Genomic DNA, 20,177 nt, shown 5'->3' with positions numbered 1-20,177 from the left:
CATTAATAGTTACAACTTTCTCATCTCTTTAACCTATTCACTGTGACCCCAGTCAGCACAGGGCTCTGCAGTTCGGTGGCTTACGTTCTTCCAAACATTTCTTTCAGGGTGGACTGATCAACTTCGAGAAAAGAAGAAGGGTAAGTACTGCCTTCGCCTGCGCTTTGCTGTTTAATTTCACCTGGACATGAGACACTGAAAGAAGTGAAAAGAGATTGTGTTCTTTTTGTTTGTTTTTGGAGACAGAAAAATAATACTCGCTGAACATTTTTACATATACCATTATGTTGGTATGTTCCTACACATTACTCCACAAGAGCCCTGCAAGCTCTTTTCCCACATCTTCAGTTAAAGGTGAGGATGGAAGAGATTAAGGACTGGTCCACAGTTAAGGTGGCAGTGAGCTGGAGTTCACATTTTGTCCTGCTGCAAATCTCATTAATAAAGAAAAGGTAGCGTAGAGCTGGCAGCATACCTCAGTGGTTGGGCACGTGGTCAGCATGCATAAGGTCTTATATTTGATCCCTGACACAGAGACAGAGAGATGTTGAGAGATTTCTTTCCTACCATCATCTTCTTCACAGCTACGTTTAGAAATACAGGTTTACTCTATATTTAGTAACAGTGTATGAACTATAACATTCATATATAAACATATGAAAATCATTGCTGAGAATATATGTGGGATATTCTTCTACAAAGAAGTATGTGAAACAACTAATACGTTAGCTTGTTTTAGTCATTTCATAACAAATACATATTCCAAAATATGTTGTATACACCTTGTGTGTGTACATGTGTCAGTGCTTAAATTAAAAAAAAAGCAAACAAGTTTACTTAAGAAGTTTATAAAAGTGAATGACATTAACAAAGACGACTACTCCTGTGGGTGTGTCTGGGAGAGGAAAGGATATAGTGTCCTTATTAGAAGTAGGTGTTATCTTTTATCATCTTTCCTGTCAGTATTGGAAGGGTGTTATATATCAAAAGCTTGATCTTTCAAGTAGTTCTGCATTATGTTTTTTAAAGATTTATTTATTTATTTTATGTATATGAGTACACTGTAGCTGTCTCAGACACACCAGATGAGGGCATTAGATCCTGTTACAGATGGTTGTGAGCCACCATGTGGTTGCTGGGAATTGAACTCAGGACCTCTGGGAGAGCAGTCAGTGCCCTTAACTGCTGAGCCACCTCTCTAGCCCCCTGCACTGTGTTTTATTTTTTTGAAGTGTAAATTTTGCTGTAATTTTGTGTCAGATGGATATGAGATAGGCATTTGGTGTTTGGAAGGAAAATGAGCGAGTGTGGTAACTCCCTGTAGGGCCTGCCTGTCATTTACTCTTCTATTCATCCACCCATGCTACCTGCACTGGTTGTATGGTTGTGTACGGACCAGGGAGTTTGGGAACTTCTGCAGTGGAAAGCCAGAGCCTTGCCCTCAGGAAGTGTATAATTCAGGAGGGAGATAGGCAGATGAACAAGCAGCCATAACTTATCTATACAAGCTCAAAGCAGAGGTCTTTCTTAGAGAAGCAAACAGGAGGCTGAGGCTAGCCTCAGCTTGTGAGGCTAGAGAACCATACAGGGACAAAGAGCACTGTGCGAACACAGTGCACAGACGCTAGCTGGGCTGGGCTCCAAAGCAACAAGATACCAACATGAACCAGCCGGAGCTTTCTGTCCCTCGTCCACTGAACTTCCTGTGGCATGGTGGTAAATATTCAACCATAGCACTGGACCAAGGGTTGAGACCACTGATTGGAAGACTAAGGCCCAACGACTCTGCCAACTCTTAGTTGCTTCTGTCCTGTCCTGTTACGCCTCCACAGTGTGCCATGCATGCTCCTTTAACTTCAGCACGAGCCTGGATGCTACCTTCTTTCCCTTTAATAATAAGAAGCTAAACATCTATGAAGTTAAAATCTGAGCCTAAAGCTGCAGTTTGTGCTGAGTGCTGACATTAAGAAGGGACCTGGAAGCGCCTGACGAGATCCAAGTGATGCGGGGCATAATTATACGTGCGTGCTTCTCTGGGAGCTTAGAAGGTGTAGTTAGATGATTTACTGGAGTAGTGAAAACCCAAGGATTTGGAAAACCTAAACACTCAGCTTTCTGAGACCCTGGACCGCTTAGACTGTCAGTCAGCCCCACTGGTGTGGATTTATTGAGGGGGAAGAATTGGAGAAGCTACTTCGGGAGCTGTGAGCTTCTTGAATCATTTTTCTTCTTTTAAAAATAAGAAATAGAAGTAAAAAAGGTGGTTTTTTTTTGTTTCGTTTTGCTTTGTTTTTTTACATATTTCATGATCTTATATTTAAAAGAAAAAAAAATCCCAAAACCCCAAGAATGGAAACAGGAAGGAAGGTGCCATTATGCATTGAGTTGGTGACTAGCCGGCTTCTTTGGATGGCTTGTTTTATCCATGTGAGTTTCTTTTTCAAGAAGAGAGGATTGAGAAACGAGGCATACAAGGACTTCAAGAGTTGAAGTGATGCATATGTGTATTTTAAAATCTACTTTTACTTGTGCTGGGGATTGAAACCAGGGCATTGTGTATGCACCAGGCATGCACTCCGCCACTGAACTATAGCCAACCCCCACCCCTGAGTTAGAACTTGTAAGATGTATTCATTTACTCTCTAAGGCAGCCAGATTGCAGAGTCTTCTTCAATGGCTTTCTCCGTACGTTACCCTTAGAGTGTTACAGTTCCATGTAGAAAAGACTTGTATTTATTTCATCATATTATTCAGTCTCCTGGTTTTCTGTCTACTTTAGGAATTTGAAGTCATTGCCCAGATAAAGCTCCTACAGTCTGCTTGCAACAGCTACTGCATGGGCCCAGACCAGAAGTTTATCCAGTGGTTCCAGAGGCAGCAGCTTCTATCAGAGGAGGAAAGGTAGGCTGACCTGTCTGTCTTCTGTCAGGGGTATGGTGGTCCTGGCAAGAGGCATGTACCTTGCCGGGTTATCTGCTAGACAGCTCTTGAGTAGCTGCTGTAAGGTTCTGGTCCTTGCTTTTCAGAGGGAAGCTGATTGCAGAACTAGAGGGTGGGTTTTAGGTCTTGTCCTATCACTTACCATTGAAGCCTAGAAGGAGTCTTTTATTCCTCCCCGTCTGCAGGACGCCTATTTGTAAAATGCTTGCTTTAAAGTGTGAAGTCATATTCTGGAAAGCCCTATTAGAATAGTAGCCATGCTCCTCCTCATCACTGCCCCTGCCATTGTCCCAGAGTCCATGGTGTGAGCCTTCAGGGAGAGAGGAGTGGAGATGGGGTGGAGGAAGAGGAAAAAAGAGATCTCATGAAAGATGAAATAGGAGAGCAAAGTGCTGTGGACCTGTGGGCAGGAACAGATCACTGGCCAGGAAGTGGTGGGGCATGGGGAAGATTGACAGCTACTACCAAGTAGGCTGGGCTGTGAAGGGAGATTTCACTAGAAGAGCTGGAGAACATTCCAGACAGAGTAAGATAAGAACATGAGTGAAGGCCTGGGGTCCTGACAGTCTGGGTGTTTGGAGGCCAGTGATGCCTTTGGGGTGGGTGAGGCCCAGGATGCAGCTTTCAAAACATTGGCTGACATACAAAGAAAGGCACACTGATTCTAGTGTTGTGAGTACTGGCCCAGTGGCTTCCGACCTTTCCTCTTCCTCTGGTGGTTGTCAGATTAGTCTGTAGGCCATATGTGGCCTGCCCTCTGTTTTCACATTTTTAAGTGGCAGAAGGAAAAAAAAAATAAAAGAATGTGGCATGAAAAGTAGTCGTTTGAAATTCAAATTTCAGGATTCATAAATAACGCTTTAATGGAATGTAGCCTGCTCATTTGCATCTTTGGTTGCTCTGGTGCATTAAAGATAGACCATATGGCCCACAGCCTAAAATACTTACTCTCTGGTCTGATTCAGAGAAAGTTTGCTGATCCCTGAGGTAGACCTGAGCTTTTCTCTGAAGAGTGGAATGAACAGCAAATAAGTATTTGTGAGAGTTGGGGCTTTGAGGGGCAGTAGAGTCCCAACAGGTCGGCCTGGCTGCTCCCTAGCTTTGAAGTGCAGGAATGATGGGCGTCATGGCCCTTCTTCCAATTCACCCTGGACCTGTGCTAGCTACAGACCCAGGCTTTCCCAAGAAACACTCCAAAGCAGAAACTCCCCTTGTGCATGTATCTGTTAGCATTTGCCTGGCACATCAATATGTGAAGCAGAAGCATTTATAGTTGAGGCAGCTTTTGGCCATTAAAGATAATGTCGGTAGTTACATTTATATATTTTTATAACTAATATAATTCATATGTCTATTCACCAAAGGTTAGATATTTTACAAAAATACCCTCTTTCATTTTTCTAACATGTTAGAAAACAACATAATGTGTACCTAGACACAGTCACAGTCACAGGAGGAAGCAGAAAGGAAGGGCAGGGTGATTCACAGAGGGAGGGTGATCCTTCCCCACCCTCCCCTCCCCCCACCCCCAGCCTTGGGGTTAGATGAGGATGATCAAGGGCAGGCTGCTGTCAGCTTCAGCTCTTGCCAGTGCCACACGTCCTGGAGTTGAAGCCTGCAGAACTGGACAGGCTCTATCCATCTGTCTCTGAAAGGGGTAGGGGAGGAGGAAGAGGCGTGCAGTGGAAAGTTATCAGCCGTGGCCGTCAGCAAGCTCCCGCCGAGGCTCGTGCCACGACACCACAGTCCACAGCTTTCCTTTGGCTGTGCAGAACCTTCCTCTGAATCCGGCATTCCACTAAATCACATGGGTTGGGAATCTGATCTTCTGTACTTAAAGATTGACCTCAAACCTCCCCTGTCTTTCTCAGCTACGCCCTCTCGTGTGAGATTGAAGCCGCTGCCGACGCCAACACCACTTCCCCTAAGCCTCGGAAAAGCATGGTGAAGAGGCTGAGCCTGTGAGTCCCCTGTCAGGGGTCCTGTCAGAGAGGGGAGAGGACCGTGCATTCAGTAGCTCTGAATGCTCACTTGAAGGGTGCATTTTCTGTCCTGAACACAAACAACTCATTAGATCCATCCGTTCCTGTCCTGGACACGCCAGCAACGGTTCTGCAGTCATCTTACATAGCCTAGTGATCCTTTGAACAGTAGATTATGTCACTTTTTAAAACTCCCAATGGTTTTATTTTGAAATAAAGTCTCAACTCTAGGTCCTAGTTTACAAGGCCTTATGGGGTCTACTCCCAACCTTCCCTCGCTTACAACAGTTCACCAAGATTCACCACACCAGCCTTCTAGCCAACCTTAAACACAGCAGGCTGTTGCCTGCTCAGGGCCTTCACACTAGCCCTTCCTGTGGCTAGCAGTGGTCTTTTTTCCTAGCCAGCTTCAGATGTTAGCATGAATGTTTTCTCCTAAGAGATCTTCCCGACGGTGAGGTCTCCTCTGGTTATTCTCATTCCTATCGGATGCTTCTCACAGTCTAGAGGAAGCAGTGTTATAATAGAAGCATTCACTGCTCATCATGTGTAGCAGACGAGGAGGCCTTCTGTGGTCAACTTTGAAAGACCTCACTCCATTTGGATAACATCCAGAGGCCTTAGACCATCTATAGGACCCCACTGCCCGGAAGCATTAGTACCACCCTGTCGGCCTGGCTCCACCTCTCTGTCCCCTCTTTCTGGTTCACTCCACACTTTGTACTTCAGCTACCTCAAGACCTCCCCACACACCAGGCAGTCGTTTTTAGTTGCTTTTGTTCTACTAACTTTTCTCCCAAAGAGCCACCTGGCTCACTTTCTCACTTCCTTTGGGTGTTTGTAGAAATGTCATCTTGACAAGCGTGTTGGACACTGTAGCCCTTCATCATATCTGTCCTTGACACCCTCCCTTGATTGTCTTCTGTCTTAATTTTTTTTCCATCGCATTATCTTCTTCCGCCATACTGTATACTGTATGCGTCTGTATTGAACTTAAAGTCCATGTAGAGAAGCCTCGGTTGTATTTGTCGCTCAGTTCACAGGGTCTAAATGCTGCCCCCACCCCCAGTAAGTGATTAGTGAGTATGTTTAGAATAGATAAATTGAGCTGAGAGCTAGGACTGTTATAAGAACAATGCATATGTTTATAAAATCTACAACATGATCTAGGAACCAGTTTCTATAATTAGCTCCAATCACAGAGCCCAGGAAACCAAAGTATGGAGAAGGTGGTTCAAGCGCTTCTAATAGAGGACCAGAAAGCATATTCAGATTCAGCTCAGAGTTAAGCTTACAGAAGTTTTACTGTACAGTAAAATTACATTCTGAAGGAAGAGAGAGATGGAAGGTCTAAGGGAGAGGAGAGAGAACCACAGGAGAGGAAAAGGGGACTAGAAAAGGTACTCATAAGCCGGGCATGGTGGCGCATGCCTTTAATCCCAGCACTCGGGAGGCAGAGGCAGAGGCAGGCGGATTTCTGAGTTCGAGGCCAGCCTGGTCTACAGAGTGAGTTCCAGGACAGCCAGGGCTATACAGAGAAACCCTGTCTCGGGGGAAAAAAAAAAAGGCAATCATGTGATGCAGGCTTTGATTGTATCTGTGTCTGTAGCAGCAGCTTGAGAGGACCTACTCTGCTCCATAAAGCTGACCATTAGAATGTGAGGGACCAAAGACGGCAGGCGTTACTTCTAGGACGCTGCGCTCTCACACAGATCCCGGCACTTACACACCTGAGATTGATCTGGGTGATGTTCCCTGCACTTGCTAGGGGCAAACAGGGCAGTCTTTAGGGACCATTGGCCAGTTCTCCATGGTCAAGTAATTTCCCCCGGCACTTGCCAAGCCCACCCGCAGACTTCTCGGTTGTCGTGAGAGTTTGTGATGTGAGAGTTTGTGATGTGAGAGTGCAGTGCCTCCTGGATCCGTGAGCTGTTATGGCTCAGCAGTTCTGGAATCTTCTCAGGCACTGCATCTGTCTGGTCCCTTTGCCAGGCTCAGTGTCTCCTGGCTCTGCTCTTACATGTGCACAGGGCTTTCTGTGTTTTCATTATACCCCTAACCTCTGTTCCCATAGCTTCATGTCCATCAGGACCATCATGCATAGACACATTATTTCTTCTGTATTAATTCAGGCCAGGCCAGGCAGACGTCCCTGTTGTCTCCTGTGTCTGTGGGAAGATACTTTTCTAACCTGTCTCCTTACTGCGGGTAAAGCCCTTTGAGTGCCTGGCTTTATATAGATTAGGTTCTCTCAACCTTACTTTAGTAAGCAGAACCGTCATTTCACAGTGCTGTGTATGTGTTAACTTCATACACATGAATCAGTTCATACTGAAAGCATATATGGAAATATCAATGGAACCCCATTATTACGTATAATTAAATTGTGCTAGTGGTTTTTTTTTTTTTTTAACAATGACTGTTTTGCCAACATTCATTCCTTCTGTTTCCCAACCAGAGCATCTGCAGAAATAGCTCATCAACTTCCGACTTTCAGTTCCCTTTTCTGTAAGGCCTGGCCCACAGGGATTTCCCTTACATATACCAGCTCAGCTCAAAGGGGGTTATAATACTTCCTACCTAGTTATTTTATGGAGAAGGGTTTGGGTTATGTTAGTTTGCCAGATGGCTCAAAGCAGAAGTGTTCTTCCTTGGCTTCTTATTCGGAACACACCCACCTTTTCCAGCTTCACAAAGTTTAAAGTTCATTTTAGGCTAAGAATCAATAAGGGGTGGGGTGCTGTCCATGTAAAAGATGGAGGACCAATGACTTAGACTCTGACCGCATTAGTTAAACAGCCTATGTGTTATTTGAAGCTGGACATAATCAACTGGGACGTATAATTAAATTGACTATCTAGTCAATACTGTTTGTTAGAATATTATAGTATTTTCTAAAGCAATATTTACAATAGAGCATACATGATTGAAAAACATTAAGGGGTTTAATCAGCACACATTATTCAGTCAGTCATGGGTTCTAGGTTTGTAACAGCTCAGATGTGTGGCATTCTGTCTCCTGCAGGCTATTTCTGGGGTCTGACATCATCCCCGGGAGCACTCCCACCAAAGAGCAGCCCAAGTCCGCAGCCAGTGGGAGCTCTGGGGAGAGTATGGACTCAGTCAGTGTGTCGTCCTGTGAATCAAACCACTCCGAGGCTGAGGAGGGCCCCGTCACACCCATGGACACACCAGATGAGCCCCAAAAGAAGGTACACACTAAGCTTTCCCATAATTCTCCTGTTGCAGCTCCCAGCGTGCTGCTTGCCACGTGAAGAGTGTCTGTGTCCAAGTTTTTCAGTACATCAGAAACAGAGTTCCTTCTGGGAGCACATTCCTCAGAGAAAAAGGATACAAAGTACTAAGGAGGTTGCGCTTTCATTTGTCCCTGCAAACATTTCTATGCCCATATCTAAGTGCACTGAAGGATTGTGGCCCATAAAATAAATATACTCTATTCAAGAGATGCAGGATCGCCTGAGTAGGAACAAAACCCGAGAAATGGATGCATGCCAGCCTTTTGGTGCCATGCGCTCTTACCCACACCTGTCCCATGGCAGGTCACACAGGAAAGTACTCTAAAACTCAGTGACGTAGAACAACCTCCATGTTTCTTGGGGACTGGCTACTTTGGGCCCTACACCACAGTTTTAACCCAAGCCTGTTTCCGTTATCTGTCATTTATTTTTCTGGAGTAATTGACTTTCCAAAACATCCTCTTAGCATGCTGAAACATATGAAGAAGAGGGGAAGAAGCCCAGCCCTGTAAGATACACACAGGGAGAGCCCTTTCTTGGCCATACCTATCAACATTCCATTGCTTAAAGCAGTCATGTGGTCCAATCCAACATAAATAACTGAATCAGGGAGATACGATCTAGCTTCAATGGGAGGAACCATGAAACAATTCACAGGGCAGAGGGCGCAGTTTGCAGCAGGGTGAGGATTTGATAATGGTGATACAGTGAACCACAGCGGAAATAGCAAGCTGTACGCACGGATACTGGAATCCTCATCCAGTCCCTTTCTCATGGCTGCACAAATAAGTAAGAGAAAATATCTCCTTCAGTCCCCTTACTGGTCAAGGAGCTTGGCTCAGAGATCAGCTCTGCCATGACAGCAATCCACAGCATCTTGGGGAGAGTTTTGGCCACCTTGTTCTGTCATTTCTTCTGGCCTCTTGGTTTGGGTTCACACCAGTGAGAGAGAGTACAGGTGACAGGCTCTGTCTTCTGCCTTGTAGGGGGCACTGGTGTTGCTTTGCATGATGTCCTTAGCAGTCACACCAGTCTGAGACCCTTCAAGTGTCCCCAAATCATAATTATATGCCCCAGTACAGGGGAACGCCAGGGCCAAGAAGTGGGAGTGGGTGGGTAGGGGAGCAGGGGGGTGGGGTTTAGGGGACTTTCGGGATAGCATTTGAAATGTAAATGAAGAAAATAGCTAATAAAAAAAAGAGAAAAAAGAAAGGTATTTTAGGACTCAGCAGCTAGAGGTGACCCAACCACTCTCAAATTCCTCAGACAGCTAACATCTGACTATTGTCTCAAAAGTCATGTGTCCTAAACCCAGTATGTTGTCATTCCCCATGCCTTGGCATCAGCTGGATCCAGAGGAGATAGCTCAGTGACAACGCACTTGCCACGCAAATATAAGTCCCTGAGTTGAGATTCCTCCAAAGTACAAAAAGCCAGGCGTGTATGTCCACCTGGAGTCCCAGAGCCACTGCCGTAAGGGGAGGCAGAGACAGGCGCTCCCCGCAAGGCTCCTTCTCCCTTCTTCCTTCTTCCACGCCTCTCTCTTGCTCGCCCTCGTGAGGTTGTTCTCTTTAGAAGTAAAGTGTAATATGCATTCCTCCTTCTTCGTGCGCCTGATCATCACTTATAAACAGTTACCTTTATGCTTGTTCCACACCACTTATATCCTTGTGAGGATAGTCTCTATAACTCGTGTGAGCTCACCATCCTAACGCATTACCCCCTCAACTATAAGTGTTATTAGCATCACGGAAAGCCCAAGGGAAATAGGACGGTGAAAGTGAAAACATTCAAGCAGCATTTGGAGAACTGACCTTCCTGGCTAATAGACTTGCAGGCAAGATAACGCTGTTAAAATTATCCACCCTGAGTAAGTGCTCAAGCTGAGTCACATGGGCACAGAAGGAGAATTCCAAACAGCAGCAGCACATGGCTAACCGATATCATGGCAGTCCTACTGTAGACACTACATATTAGAGTTGGCATTGCGGTTTGCTGGCCATAATAGAACACCCCTGCTGTGGAATTGTCCTTAACATAGGATGCCATCGGACGAAGCAGCCCTGAAAAACTACAGATAACATAGGCCCTATTTTTTTAGAAGCCACATTATCAGAAAGCTAAATTCCTTGATCTGTATCTGTGGAATGGTAGATTATATAGAAATTAATAATGAGTTTTATAGGATTATTATAATATAATCCAGTTTAACTCATTCCGAATATCACACACACACACACTTTTCTGTAACAATTGATATTTAAATGGTTCAGCTTAATGGTTTTATGTCAGGAATACATCCCGGTGAGTTTAAAGCATCTCTTTGTCTGGTGATTAATATCAGTTGAATTTTAAATATTCAGTCACTTAGAGAAGCACATTACTGCAGCCGTACATCTCTCAAATGGCCTCGATGTAGATTGTGAAAGTGTATCTTGCTGGTCTTACCAGTGATTGTTAAAGAGATACTCAAAGGCTGCGTTGTCCAGGCAAGTGATCTGTTTTGCTGAGTCGTGCTCTCAGCATTGTTATGATGCTGTTTTTAGGGTGCCCCTCCCTCCCCCTGCCCTGCAAGGCAGCTGTGACCCAAGTGAGAAAGATAAATGAAAACTCATTAACAGTCTCACAGCACTAAAGGTTTCAAGGCTGTAGCACAAGTCAGCTAACTCATCATAGCTGCAGATGGCTTGGTGCTTGCTGTGCCCCTGCTGTGTGAACACCACAGCAAAGGGGCTGGAGAGCTCTGGTCCTGGTAGGAGTGAGACTGTGTAGGTGGACCTGGGGCCCCGTGTTTTCTCTGGGCCTCCAGCTTCTCTACTTGGCAAAGGGGTCAGGTGATCTCTGAGGCCCTCTCAGCAGAACTACACAAGCAGTAGTCCTTATCTTAGATGCTTCTAAACATGAAGACATTTGTCTCCTACTACAAAATCTGGATGTGAAGTAGTGGGGACAGAATGTTCTCCATGGCCACATTGAGAACTGTTGGGGGTGAGAAGAGGATGGCTTCCCAGCTTCTGTAAGCTCAGCCTGTACGGCCTTTAAATTCTGGTATCTGCTGCCATCTCGTGGTTAGCCTTCATACGGACAACTAAAACCAGGCCATCAAAGGTCCACTGTGCCTTTCTTAGATTCAGAATGATTAGTTCCCAGTGAGTCACTGATCGTCACATGAGCCCACGGGGTGTGTGTGTGTGTGTGTGTGTGTGTGTGTGTACCAGAGACATGAGATATTGAGGAGGAAACAACCAGTCTCTGTATCTACTTCTGTTTTGAAACGTGAAGCATGTTTGGTCCAGGCTCCAATGGCTTTGTTTTCTGATTCTTCCAGCTCTCTGAATCCTCCTCTTCCTGTTCCTCCATCCATTCCATGGACACGAATTCCTCAGGGATGTCGTCCCTAATCAACCCCCTGTCCTCCCCTCCAACGTGCAACAACAATCCTAAAATCCACAAGCGCTCCGTCTCCGTGACATCCATTACCTCCACAGTACTGCCTCCTGTTTACAATCAGCAGAACGAAGACACCTGCATCATCCGCATCAGTGTAGAAGACAACAATGGCAACATGTACAAGAGCATCATGGTAAGGGGCCGTCCTGCCTGGAGGGTCAGTCAGCTGTTCGGACACACATTTCTCATACCTGTCTGCACGTGCACACAAGACTAGCATGGAAAATAGCAGCGTCTTCCTGGGCGCAGATTAGTGGTATGCTTATCTAGTGGCACATGTGCATATAGGACATAGTTTTGACATTTTATGAATTGTTCATGCAATTTGGGGTCCTGTTTCACGATGCTCAGTGTGGGTGGGACAGTAGTCCAGGGCGGGTGCCTTGCTTCACACGCCTTCTTGGAACTCTTCCTACGATTGCACTGTCTACTAAATTAACACGCCTTCTCAGTAGTGTAGTTCCTGGTGACTCAGCTTTCTCCCTAAGCCATCTGGACCAAGCCGAGCTCCTGAAGTGGGTGATTATGGCGGAGGTGCAGTTTGGGTAGGAAGTAGCTACAGTTCAGCAGTAAATGGGATTGAGTCTCATGTGCTTCTTACACAAACGGCATCAGACAAGGAAAACTCCAAAGCTACTTCTGATGATGGCCGTCTTTCTTAAATACACACCCAGCCTTTCATGCTGATAACCTTAACTGCGTAAAGTCAACTTGTGGTAGGTGATGAAATTCCTTAGTCAGCAGGGCCCGTCATCGACTAAAAAGAAGAGAAAAAAGAAAAAGAAAAGAGAAATCTCTGTAGTAAAATCTGCACTAAATTTCATGTCTTCATTTGCCTCCCAGCATAGACCTAGGTGGGGTGGAGTCATTGTTCTTTAACCTTTGCGGAACCATTCATTGAATACAGTAATTATTGAAGATGGGTTCTTGCTAGTTCTTGCCCCGAGCTTTGAGGAGAGAGAGAAGAGTAAGACTCAGTGATCTTTGAAGAACTTGGAATGGAAGAGAGAGGCCATATACTAAATGATATTCTAACAGAAGCCAGACCAGATTGGAAATGGTCTAGTGTCCTCCTTGGGGGACTTTGTGTTAATTGTTCAGGCAGTTAGGTCTCACTGAAGGCATCAAGTTAAGAAATGATCAGGTTTGTTTGTTAGGGGCATAACTAGCCTTGTGGAGACACGAAGCTTGAGGTGGGACGAGCACTGTGGGTGGGAAGCGAGCCAAGGAAGCTGCTCCCATCTTTCGAGCCGGAGATGATAAGGGCTGGAGACGGAAGAGCCATTCATCCTGTTATCAGCCTTTGATAACCGTTGTGCCGGGTAAGGAAGAGGGAGGATTTCTATAGAAGAGGGAGGACCCACGGCCATCTGGCAGCCAGTGGCTGGTGAAACTACTAGAGGACGAGGTCTCAGGGTCTTTAGAATTGGGACATCCACATGACATTGTTTAATAGATTGCCAGAAACACGGGTGGTGCAGGGTTGGTGTTGCGTGTCTTTCAGCCCCATTGAGTGGGAATGAGTGTGGAGGAATGAGACCCAGTTCAGCATCTTAAGGGAGTAGCTAACAAAGATGCACTGGAGAAACAGCAGCCCAAGGGAGCCTGGCTCATCAATAGTAGTTGTGTGCTTCTGTTATATATGCCAGCCAGAGAGATAGGGGCCACCTACATGACCACAGCATCTGGAAGCAGAATACAAATGTATGCACCCAGCCGTTAATGCTGTGTGCCATGCCCACGGCAGCATGCTCTGCTCTGCCAGGAGAAAGCCTAGCATGTAGGAGACATCTTAGGTCGAATGCGCTATCCTGGTCTTGGGAAGGTATAAATAGATGAGTCCCCAGACTATTCCTTCCTTGGAATAGGGCCTGCCTTTGGGAGAACACTCCCTGTCCCTGTCTCTTCCTGGGACCCTTTATGTTGCACAGTGTGAAATATTTTCCTCCTTTAAAATTTTGTGTGCACCAGTTCTTTCCTTTGAAGTATATAAGCCAGATGTTTTAGTATTAGGTACATTCACGAAGCCCTTATTGCTGCTTATTGAATCACAAACACCAGCTGCCATGAGGGTCAGAGGGAGGCACCTAGGCCCTGAGGAAATCAAGCTCTGTGTGTGTGTGTCTGTGTGTGTGTCTGTGTCTGTGTGTGTGTCTGTGTGTGTCTGTGTGTGTGTGTGTGTGTCTGTGTGTGTGTGTGTGTGTGTCTGTGTCTGTGGGGGTATGTGTGTGTATGTCTGTGGGTGTCTGTGTGTGTCTGTGTGTGTGTGTGTGTGTGTGTGTCTGTGTGTGTCTATGGGTGTGGGTGTGTGTCTGTGTGTGGGTATGTGTCTTTGTGTCTGTGTATGGCTGTGTGTCTGTGGGTGTGGGTGTGTGGGTGTTTGCAGACGCGTGCCAAGCTCCAGCAATCTGCTCCTAGTGAGAGCAGATTTTCTTTTTACAAATGCATGACCTGAGTTTTCTTTCCCTTCTTTCGCCTTTAAAGAGATCACTCAGGACATGGCATTGGGATGTTCCTCTTTCCTGCCACATGAGCTCAGAATCAACTAAGCAGGCAGAGATAAAGAAAAGGAAAACCAGACATGAGGATGAACAGAACACTTGTGCTTTCATCAGAAACTGGTTTTTATTGACACGTGATTTACATACAGTTACGGATCTTAATGTTCACTCAGTTCTTTCAATTTTAAAAGTTTGTATATATCTGTCGGCCACACCAAGACTCCCTGTGACCTTCCACCAGTCAGTCCCCTTTAAGCTTGGGGCTGGTTTTCTAATGCCACAGATACAGGCTTTATGATGAATGCCATCGTTATGTCTCGTTTCTTTTTCTCAGCGCATATGTGAGAGTCTTCTTCACTGGTGGAGGTGTTAGCTCTTCACTTGCTCTCCTTTAGTGGCTCAGAAGGCCTTTGTGGACATAGGTTTTTCATTTCTTTAGCAAATGGTTTGCTGGGTCATAGAATCTCTTGTCCTTTTTTTTCCCCCCAGTGGTCAGTGGGCAGAGTTATAGCCATTTTTTCCTATTGGTTGTAAGCTAATGTTATAGCATTAGGCTGGCACATTGGCCCAGGGCTCATTAATGCCATATACTGTTCATAGTTCCCTCATGTATATTCTTTTATTTGGGATCTTAGCTAGGCTGGAGTGTGATAGGCAGTACGTGTTTCCCCCGTTTTAGTGGGGGGCACTGTGCTCACCACCGTCCACTCTTCACCTGCTCATTCAGAAGTAGTACTAGCACTCAGGAGCCCTGGCTCCTCGTCCTGTTCATATGCCACCTACTCCATCAAGACAGCAAAGGTCAGAGGTCAGGAGATCAGGACACGTGAGCCAAGCTCAATCCAGATGTGTCTGTTGTCTTTGCAGCTGACAAGCCAGGATAAGACCCCCGCTGTGATCCAGAGAGCGATGTCGAAGCACAACCTGGAGTCGGACCCCGCCGAGGAGTATGAGCTGGTGCAGGTCATCTCGGAGGACAAAGGTAGGCGTGCTCTCCACGACAGCAGGTGCCAGCCACACGCACACCCTGCTCAGGTGCTGACAGCAGAAAGGTCATGAAGTGTCTTCCTTTTCATTTGGATCCTAGTGATGGCAGGGGCATATGCACATATTTGTATGAGTGTATGTGTGTGTGGCCAGAACAGTACAAAATGTGTCCTGCTCTCTCTGAGCATGAAGCAAGGCTGGTGGCCAGCAAGCCCAAGCAACCCTGACAGGGGGGTAAAGGGGACGGGGCTCATGCTCACACAGCAAGTGCCCTTATCCACAGATCTGCCTCTCATGCCCCCTGGTGGTGGTATTTAGGTGTGCCAGGGAGACAAGCTATGTCTCGCTTTACAGTAGATCAAGTGTCTGAAGCTGCTACCCACCCCTAACTCTTTGCTATTGTTTCTGGGTTTTCTGTAGAATTCCTCTTGCCCACTGTTTGTGTGCCCCACGAGAAGTCCATTTTCATGAGCAGTCTCTGTGTGTCATGAGTGGGAAGCAGATGGAACCTGTTGGGTCTGGGCAGGTCCTCACACACATCCTTTACTTGACATTGTGATTCTCGGTCCTGTCTGACCCAGAAGCACTCATGCCACAGTGTCAGAATTTTGTTGTTATTTGTTTATTTTCTTTTGGTTTTTAATTCTGGAACTAGAGTTACAGATGGTTATTGGTGCTGGGAATCAAACCCAGGTACTCTGAACGAGCAGCCTGGGCTCTTTAACCTTAAGCCTTCCCTCCAGCTCCAAATCTAGCTATTTTATTTTATTTATTTTATTTTATTTTATTTTATTTTGAAGTGTAGGTTCTGGGGATGAAATTCAGGTCCTTGTGCCTATAAAGCAAGCACTTTTCAGGTGTAGCCATCCCCTGACTGTCATTTGTAATACTTAAATACAGTTGCAGCTAAAATGATAAATCCCCAAAGAGGTCTGTTGAATTGTAGCATGTGGCTTCAGAGTAGTGCAAAAGGAGGCCAGTGGATCTGCAGATCCAGTGGCTCAAAGAGGGAAACCTGGGCTCAGCTCTGCCCCCAGCTGAGTGATCTCAACAAATGCCTTGCTGCCGTCATCCTTAACCAACTCCCTGGAGACAAAAGCTCTCTCTGGTCTCGGTAATTATGAAGTCACCATAAATAATACACTGGAAAGGGCTTTGCAGAAATGCTAACTGCTGTATAGATGGGAGGGCCATTATCGTGGCCCCAAATAGGAGAGCAGGGGTGAGAGGACTCTCTGTGGTGTTAGTCCTTGTGAACACTTGGACACCATGTACCTGTCTTGGAGAGCCTGTTCATCTTGGGCTAGCTGAGGGGTCCCGGTGTGAGGAATTCACCGGAAGCTCACCTCATGCAGCTCTGCAACCCTGCCATTTTCTTTTCTGACCTCACTTCCACAAAACCCAATGTCCACATCTGCCCATTTTATTCTATGGTTTTCAAAACAGAATAAAACAACTTTTCATTGACAGAATTTATTACTTCACTGGTAATAACAACCCTTGTTTATAAACTATGAGTGTTCAGGTGGGCATCACTGGATTTGAATATGACTTAAAAATTAGTGGCATGCATTGTCTTATGTGGATGTGGTTTAGTGTTGAAAGGCAAATGCTGGACAAAACGGTGACTCAAAAAGAATAAATGACCAGATTGATTTGGAATTATGTCAAAAGTACCTTAATTTAATCCAAGTAAAGATGCCTGACAATTGCTGTAGGTCTTGTACACGTGCTTGGACACCCTTAGGCTGTGGGAGTACAGCAGGCTAGCAGGGGTTCTCATTCCAGCTCTGTGGTCCTGGGACCGTCCTGTATTTGGTGTCCCTACCCCTGTACCTTCTTCAAGTTCTAACGTTCTGTATTTGAGCAGTACGCTCATGGGAGGAATTCTGACACCTTGTGCTCAGTTTCAGATAGGGAGTAAGTTTTTTGGGACCAATTATGAGGAAGTATCCACATTGCTTGGTCTAGGTTATAGGCAAGAAACAGAGACTCTACCCAGGCCTTGTGCCTGGGCAGAATTGGCTTCTGCCAGTCAGGGATGGGTTCCCCCAACCCCCACTGACCAGCTGCTGTTTCCTTCTCTTTCCTAGAACTAGTGATCCCGGACTCTGCAAACGTCTTTTACGCCATGAATAGCCAAGTGAACTTTGATTTCATTTTACGCAAAAAGAACTCGGTGGAGGAGCAGGTGAAGTTGCGCAGTCGGACCAGCCTGACTTTGCCCAGGACAGCTAAGCGGGGCTGCTGGAGTAACAGGCACAGCAAGATCACCCTCTGAAAGGGACAGTACACTCCTACTGCCCAAGGCAGAGTGAGGCTGAGCAAAAGCCATGGCGACGCCAACCACCACCCAGTGTTGAGCATCATTGGTGAAAGCGACAGATATTTATAGAATTCAGCTGTGCAGAGAGCACTGTGCAGGGGAGAGTGGAAGTGAATTTGACATTAAAAGGATAAAAGGTTCACTGATGCTCTTAGATCTGAGAGTGAATACAAAATAGTCCATATTTTAAAATATATATACACACGCATATCGTGTGTGTATGCGTGTGTTTGTGTGTGTGTGTGTGTGTGTGTGTGTGTGTGTGTGTATGTAGATATACCAGAGGGACTATACAGGATATTCTGGACTATGGAAAAACCAATTTGCACAATGGCCTGGGAAGTTGAGGTCACTTTTTACAGGGAAACAGAAGGGACCAAGAACCTGGTCTCATACTTCCAAGTAAATAGAATTAGAACTACCAATGCGGAGTGTTCTTCATGCCAGTATTACAAGCCCAGGCTCTTATTTTTGTAAAGGGAGAGAATTCCTTTCTCAGTCATGTGCCACCAGATGACCAAACAGCAGAGATTGACATGGCCATAGGCTGCATGAAAGGCCACCATGGAAAGGTTCGGATGGGTCAGTGGTCTCTGCCCCCTGCTGGAGTCTGCTGGAGCATCTGAGGCCTGTGTGCCTTGCTGGTCCCCGTCACAATGCCCCTGGGGTCAACACAAGCTTGTTTCAATTCCTGGAAACCCTGTTGTGTTTCTGCATTCTCTCCTGAGGAACGCACCACAATCATTACCACACAGGTAGCCTCGGTCTTCCATAACTTTTCAGCCAGAGAAGAAAGCGCAGAAGCACAGCAACTCCTCTGGACTCTCCTCTGTCTTGGACCACTCCACCACCCTCTGATTGCCTTTGCATGTAGCAGTGTACATCCGGTCGTTTGCCATCTTTAGCTGTGGGCCTCTGTCTTATGAGCAGTTCTTCCTCAGGTGTAGACATTTCTGCTGCAGTCAACTCCATGCAATCATTTCAAGCCTGTGAAAGATTTCTGAGCAGCAACCCCCCCCCCCCCCCCCCGTCAACCCCTCAGAAACTGTCTCCCACTGACTAACCGCGGCTCCTGTTTCCTTCTTTACTTTAGTAGCATTCCTGTGTTCAGGTCACAGGGAGAGAAAGGAGACTGCGACTGCCGTCTCTGTCCTTTCTCACAGCAGTGCACCCTTATAGAAGGGAAGAGTCGCGCTCTTCTTTCTCACCTCTCACTTACTCTCCTGGTGGCGCTGGTAAGTGATGGGTTTTGTCTGTAATAACAGTTTCATTCTGTGCTTCCGATCTGCGCTATGCTGGGATCTGAATGGAAAAGCCATACATGAAGGAGCTGACATGTATAAGAAGCACTTTCAAATTATTGTTCCTTTTTAATTTTTTTCTCCAAATACCAGTTTTTATTCCAAAAATAAAGAGAATGAACCCAGAATACGATATCCAGATTGTAACAGGGACTTTTTTTTTCTAACCCTATACTTTAGCTCTCAAAGGTTATGTAGGGTTTGTGTTATGTAAATAGCCATACGAACTCAACAAGAAACACCAGGAAAAGCTCAGAGATTTGTGGCAGTGGACCAAAGAGAGAGCCAGGAAGTCATCAGATTCCCTTGTCTTGTACATTCTGACACCAGATGTACCCTGCTGTTTCTAGGAGACTGGACTGGAAGACCAGTTAGCTTTCGACTAATCATCCGAAGGCACTCTCTTCTTTTGTTTGTGAGCCTTTTTTGGTTAATGTTTCTGTGTGTGGTAGGGAGATGGTAAGGATTACAGCCATCAGGAAGACTGAGGTAACCCTAGCCTCAGCCTGGCTTTCTCAGTGTCAAGGTCAAAAAGTCAGTGCAGAGCTATTGGCCTGGTTTAGGGTGTGGCACACAAGACATACATGTTATGACCATGTGCTCACCCTGTGTAATTATACTGTATATGTAGAGCCTAGATTTATATACTGCAATGTAAAATATATATATATATATATTTACCTTTTTAAAAAAAAGACAATGGAAATCCCAAGTGGGTAAAACATGGCCTCATTTATTTAATGCCACTTCAGTTGTTTTAATTTTGCTTCCAGGTAAACAGCTGGACTTTGTTTCCAGCTGCTCGCACGCTTGTCTTTCCGCATCTACAGCATCTGTTTACCTTTTGGTTAAACTAATAAACTGGTTTGGGACTTGGTTGGCATGTGCTGCCAGACCCAAAGGGCTTGTATTTGGAGTGTTAATCGGGTGGGTTCCGGGCTCCAGGTTTGCCAGCATTCAGAGGCCTTCTCTGAATCAGCTGGACAGAGCAGAGGGACAGCAAGTGGCAGAGGGTTGTGTCTGCTGGCAAGGATTGTGAGCTCAGAGGGGAGAGGCACATCCTCGGGACAGACCAGTGATGCCTGCCTTGCTCGGTTGCCTTTCCTTGGAGCCATGCAGTTCGGCTGCCTTTTGTGTGAACCTGGGGTGAGACTCCCTGAGAGCCTCTCTCGAGCACAGTGTGGCACTGTCTGGACAGATACGATGCTCTCCAAGCAGGGAAAACCTCTCTGGAAGTTCTCAGAAGGCGTCCCTTCTCAGCTGACTTCACACAACACACAGTCGCATAATTTTCATCTTGTTATCCATACTTATTTTCCAACAGATTGCTAAAAATGACTCAAGTAGGTGTTTTGAAAGGGAATTGATCATGTGGCCTAACCTCTGAGACTATGTGACTAATTTTCAAAACCATCCTAGAAAATGAGCCCCTC

General features: G+C 45.9%; 1 protein-coding gene across 7 annotated transcripts in view; it reads left to right on the top strand.

Annotated features, from left to right (window-relative positions):
• Rgl1 (ral guanine nucleotide dissociation stimulator,-like 1) overlaps window positions 1-19,645 on the top strand; it is a 249,547-nt gene extending 229,902 nt beyond the window's left edge. For 4 of the 7 annotated variants that reach the window (NM_001346119.1, NM_001346118.1, NM_001346117.1 and 1 more), the window contains 7 exons: window positions 108-140; window positions 2,780-2,901; window positions 4,812-4,901; window positions 7,948-8,134; window positions 11,508-11,762; window positions 14,998-15,112; window positions 17,211-19,645. In NM_001346119.1, coding sequence (NP_001333048.1) covers window positions 108-140; window positions 2,780-2,901; window positions 4,812-4,901; window positions 7,948-8,134; window positions 11,508-11,762; window positions 14,998-15,112; window positions 17,211-17,398 — 990 coding nt within the window. In that variant the 3' untranslated portion in view covers window positions 17,399-19,645. The remainder of the gene's footprint in view (window positions 1-107; window positions 141-2,779; window positions 2,902-4,811; window positions 4,902-7,947; window positions 8,135-11,507; window positions 11,763-14,997; window positions 15,113-17,210) is intronic. The other 3 variants (XM_006529266.4, XM_006529268.4, XM_006529267.4) reach the window with 1 other exon arrangement.
• Window positions 19,646-20,177: the final 532 nt, after the last annotated feature.

Source organism: Mus musculus, chromosome 1, assembly GCF_000001635.26.
Source record: "Mus musculus strain C57BL/6J chromosome 1, GRCm38.p6 C57BL/6J".
NCBI lineage: Eukaryota > Metazoa > Chordata > Mammalia > Rodentia > Muridae > Mus > Mus musculus.
The sequence above is the reverse complement of the archived record's forward strand: the minus strand, read 5'-3'. Positions and strand labels throughout refer to the sequence as shown.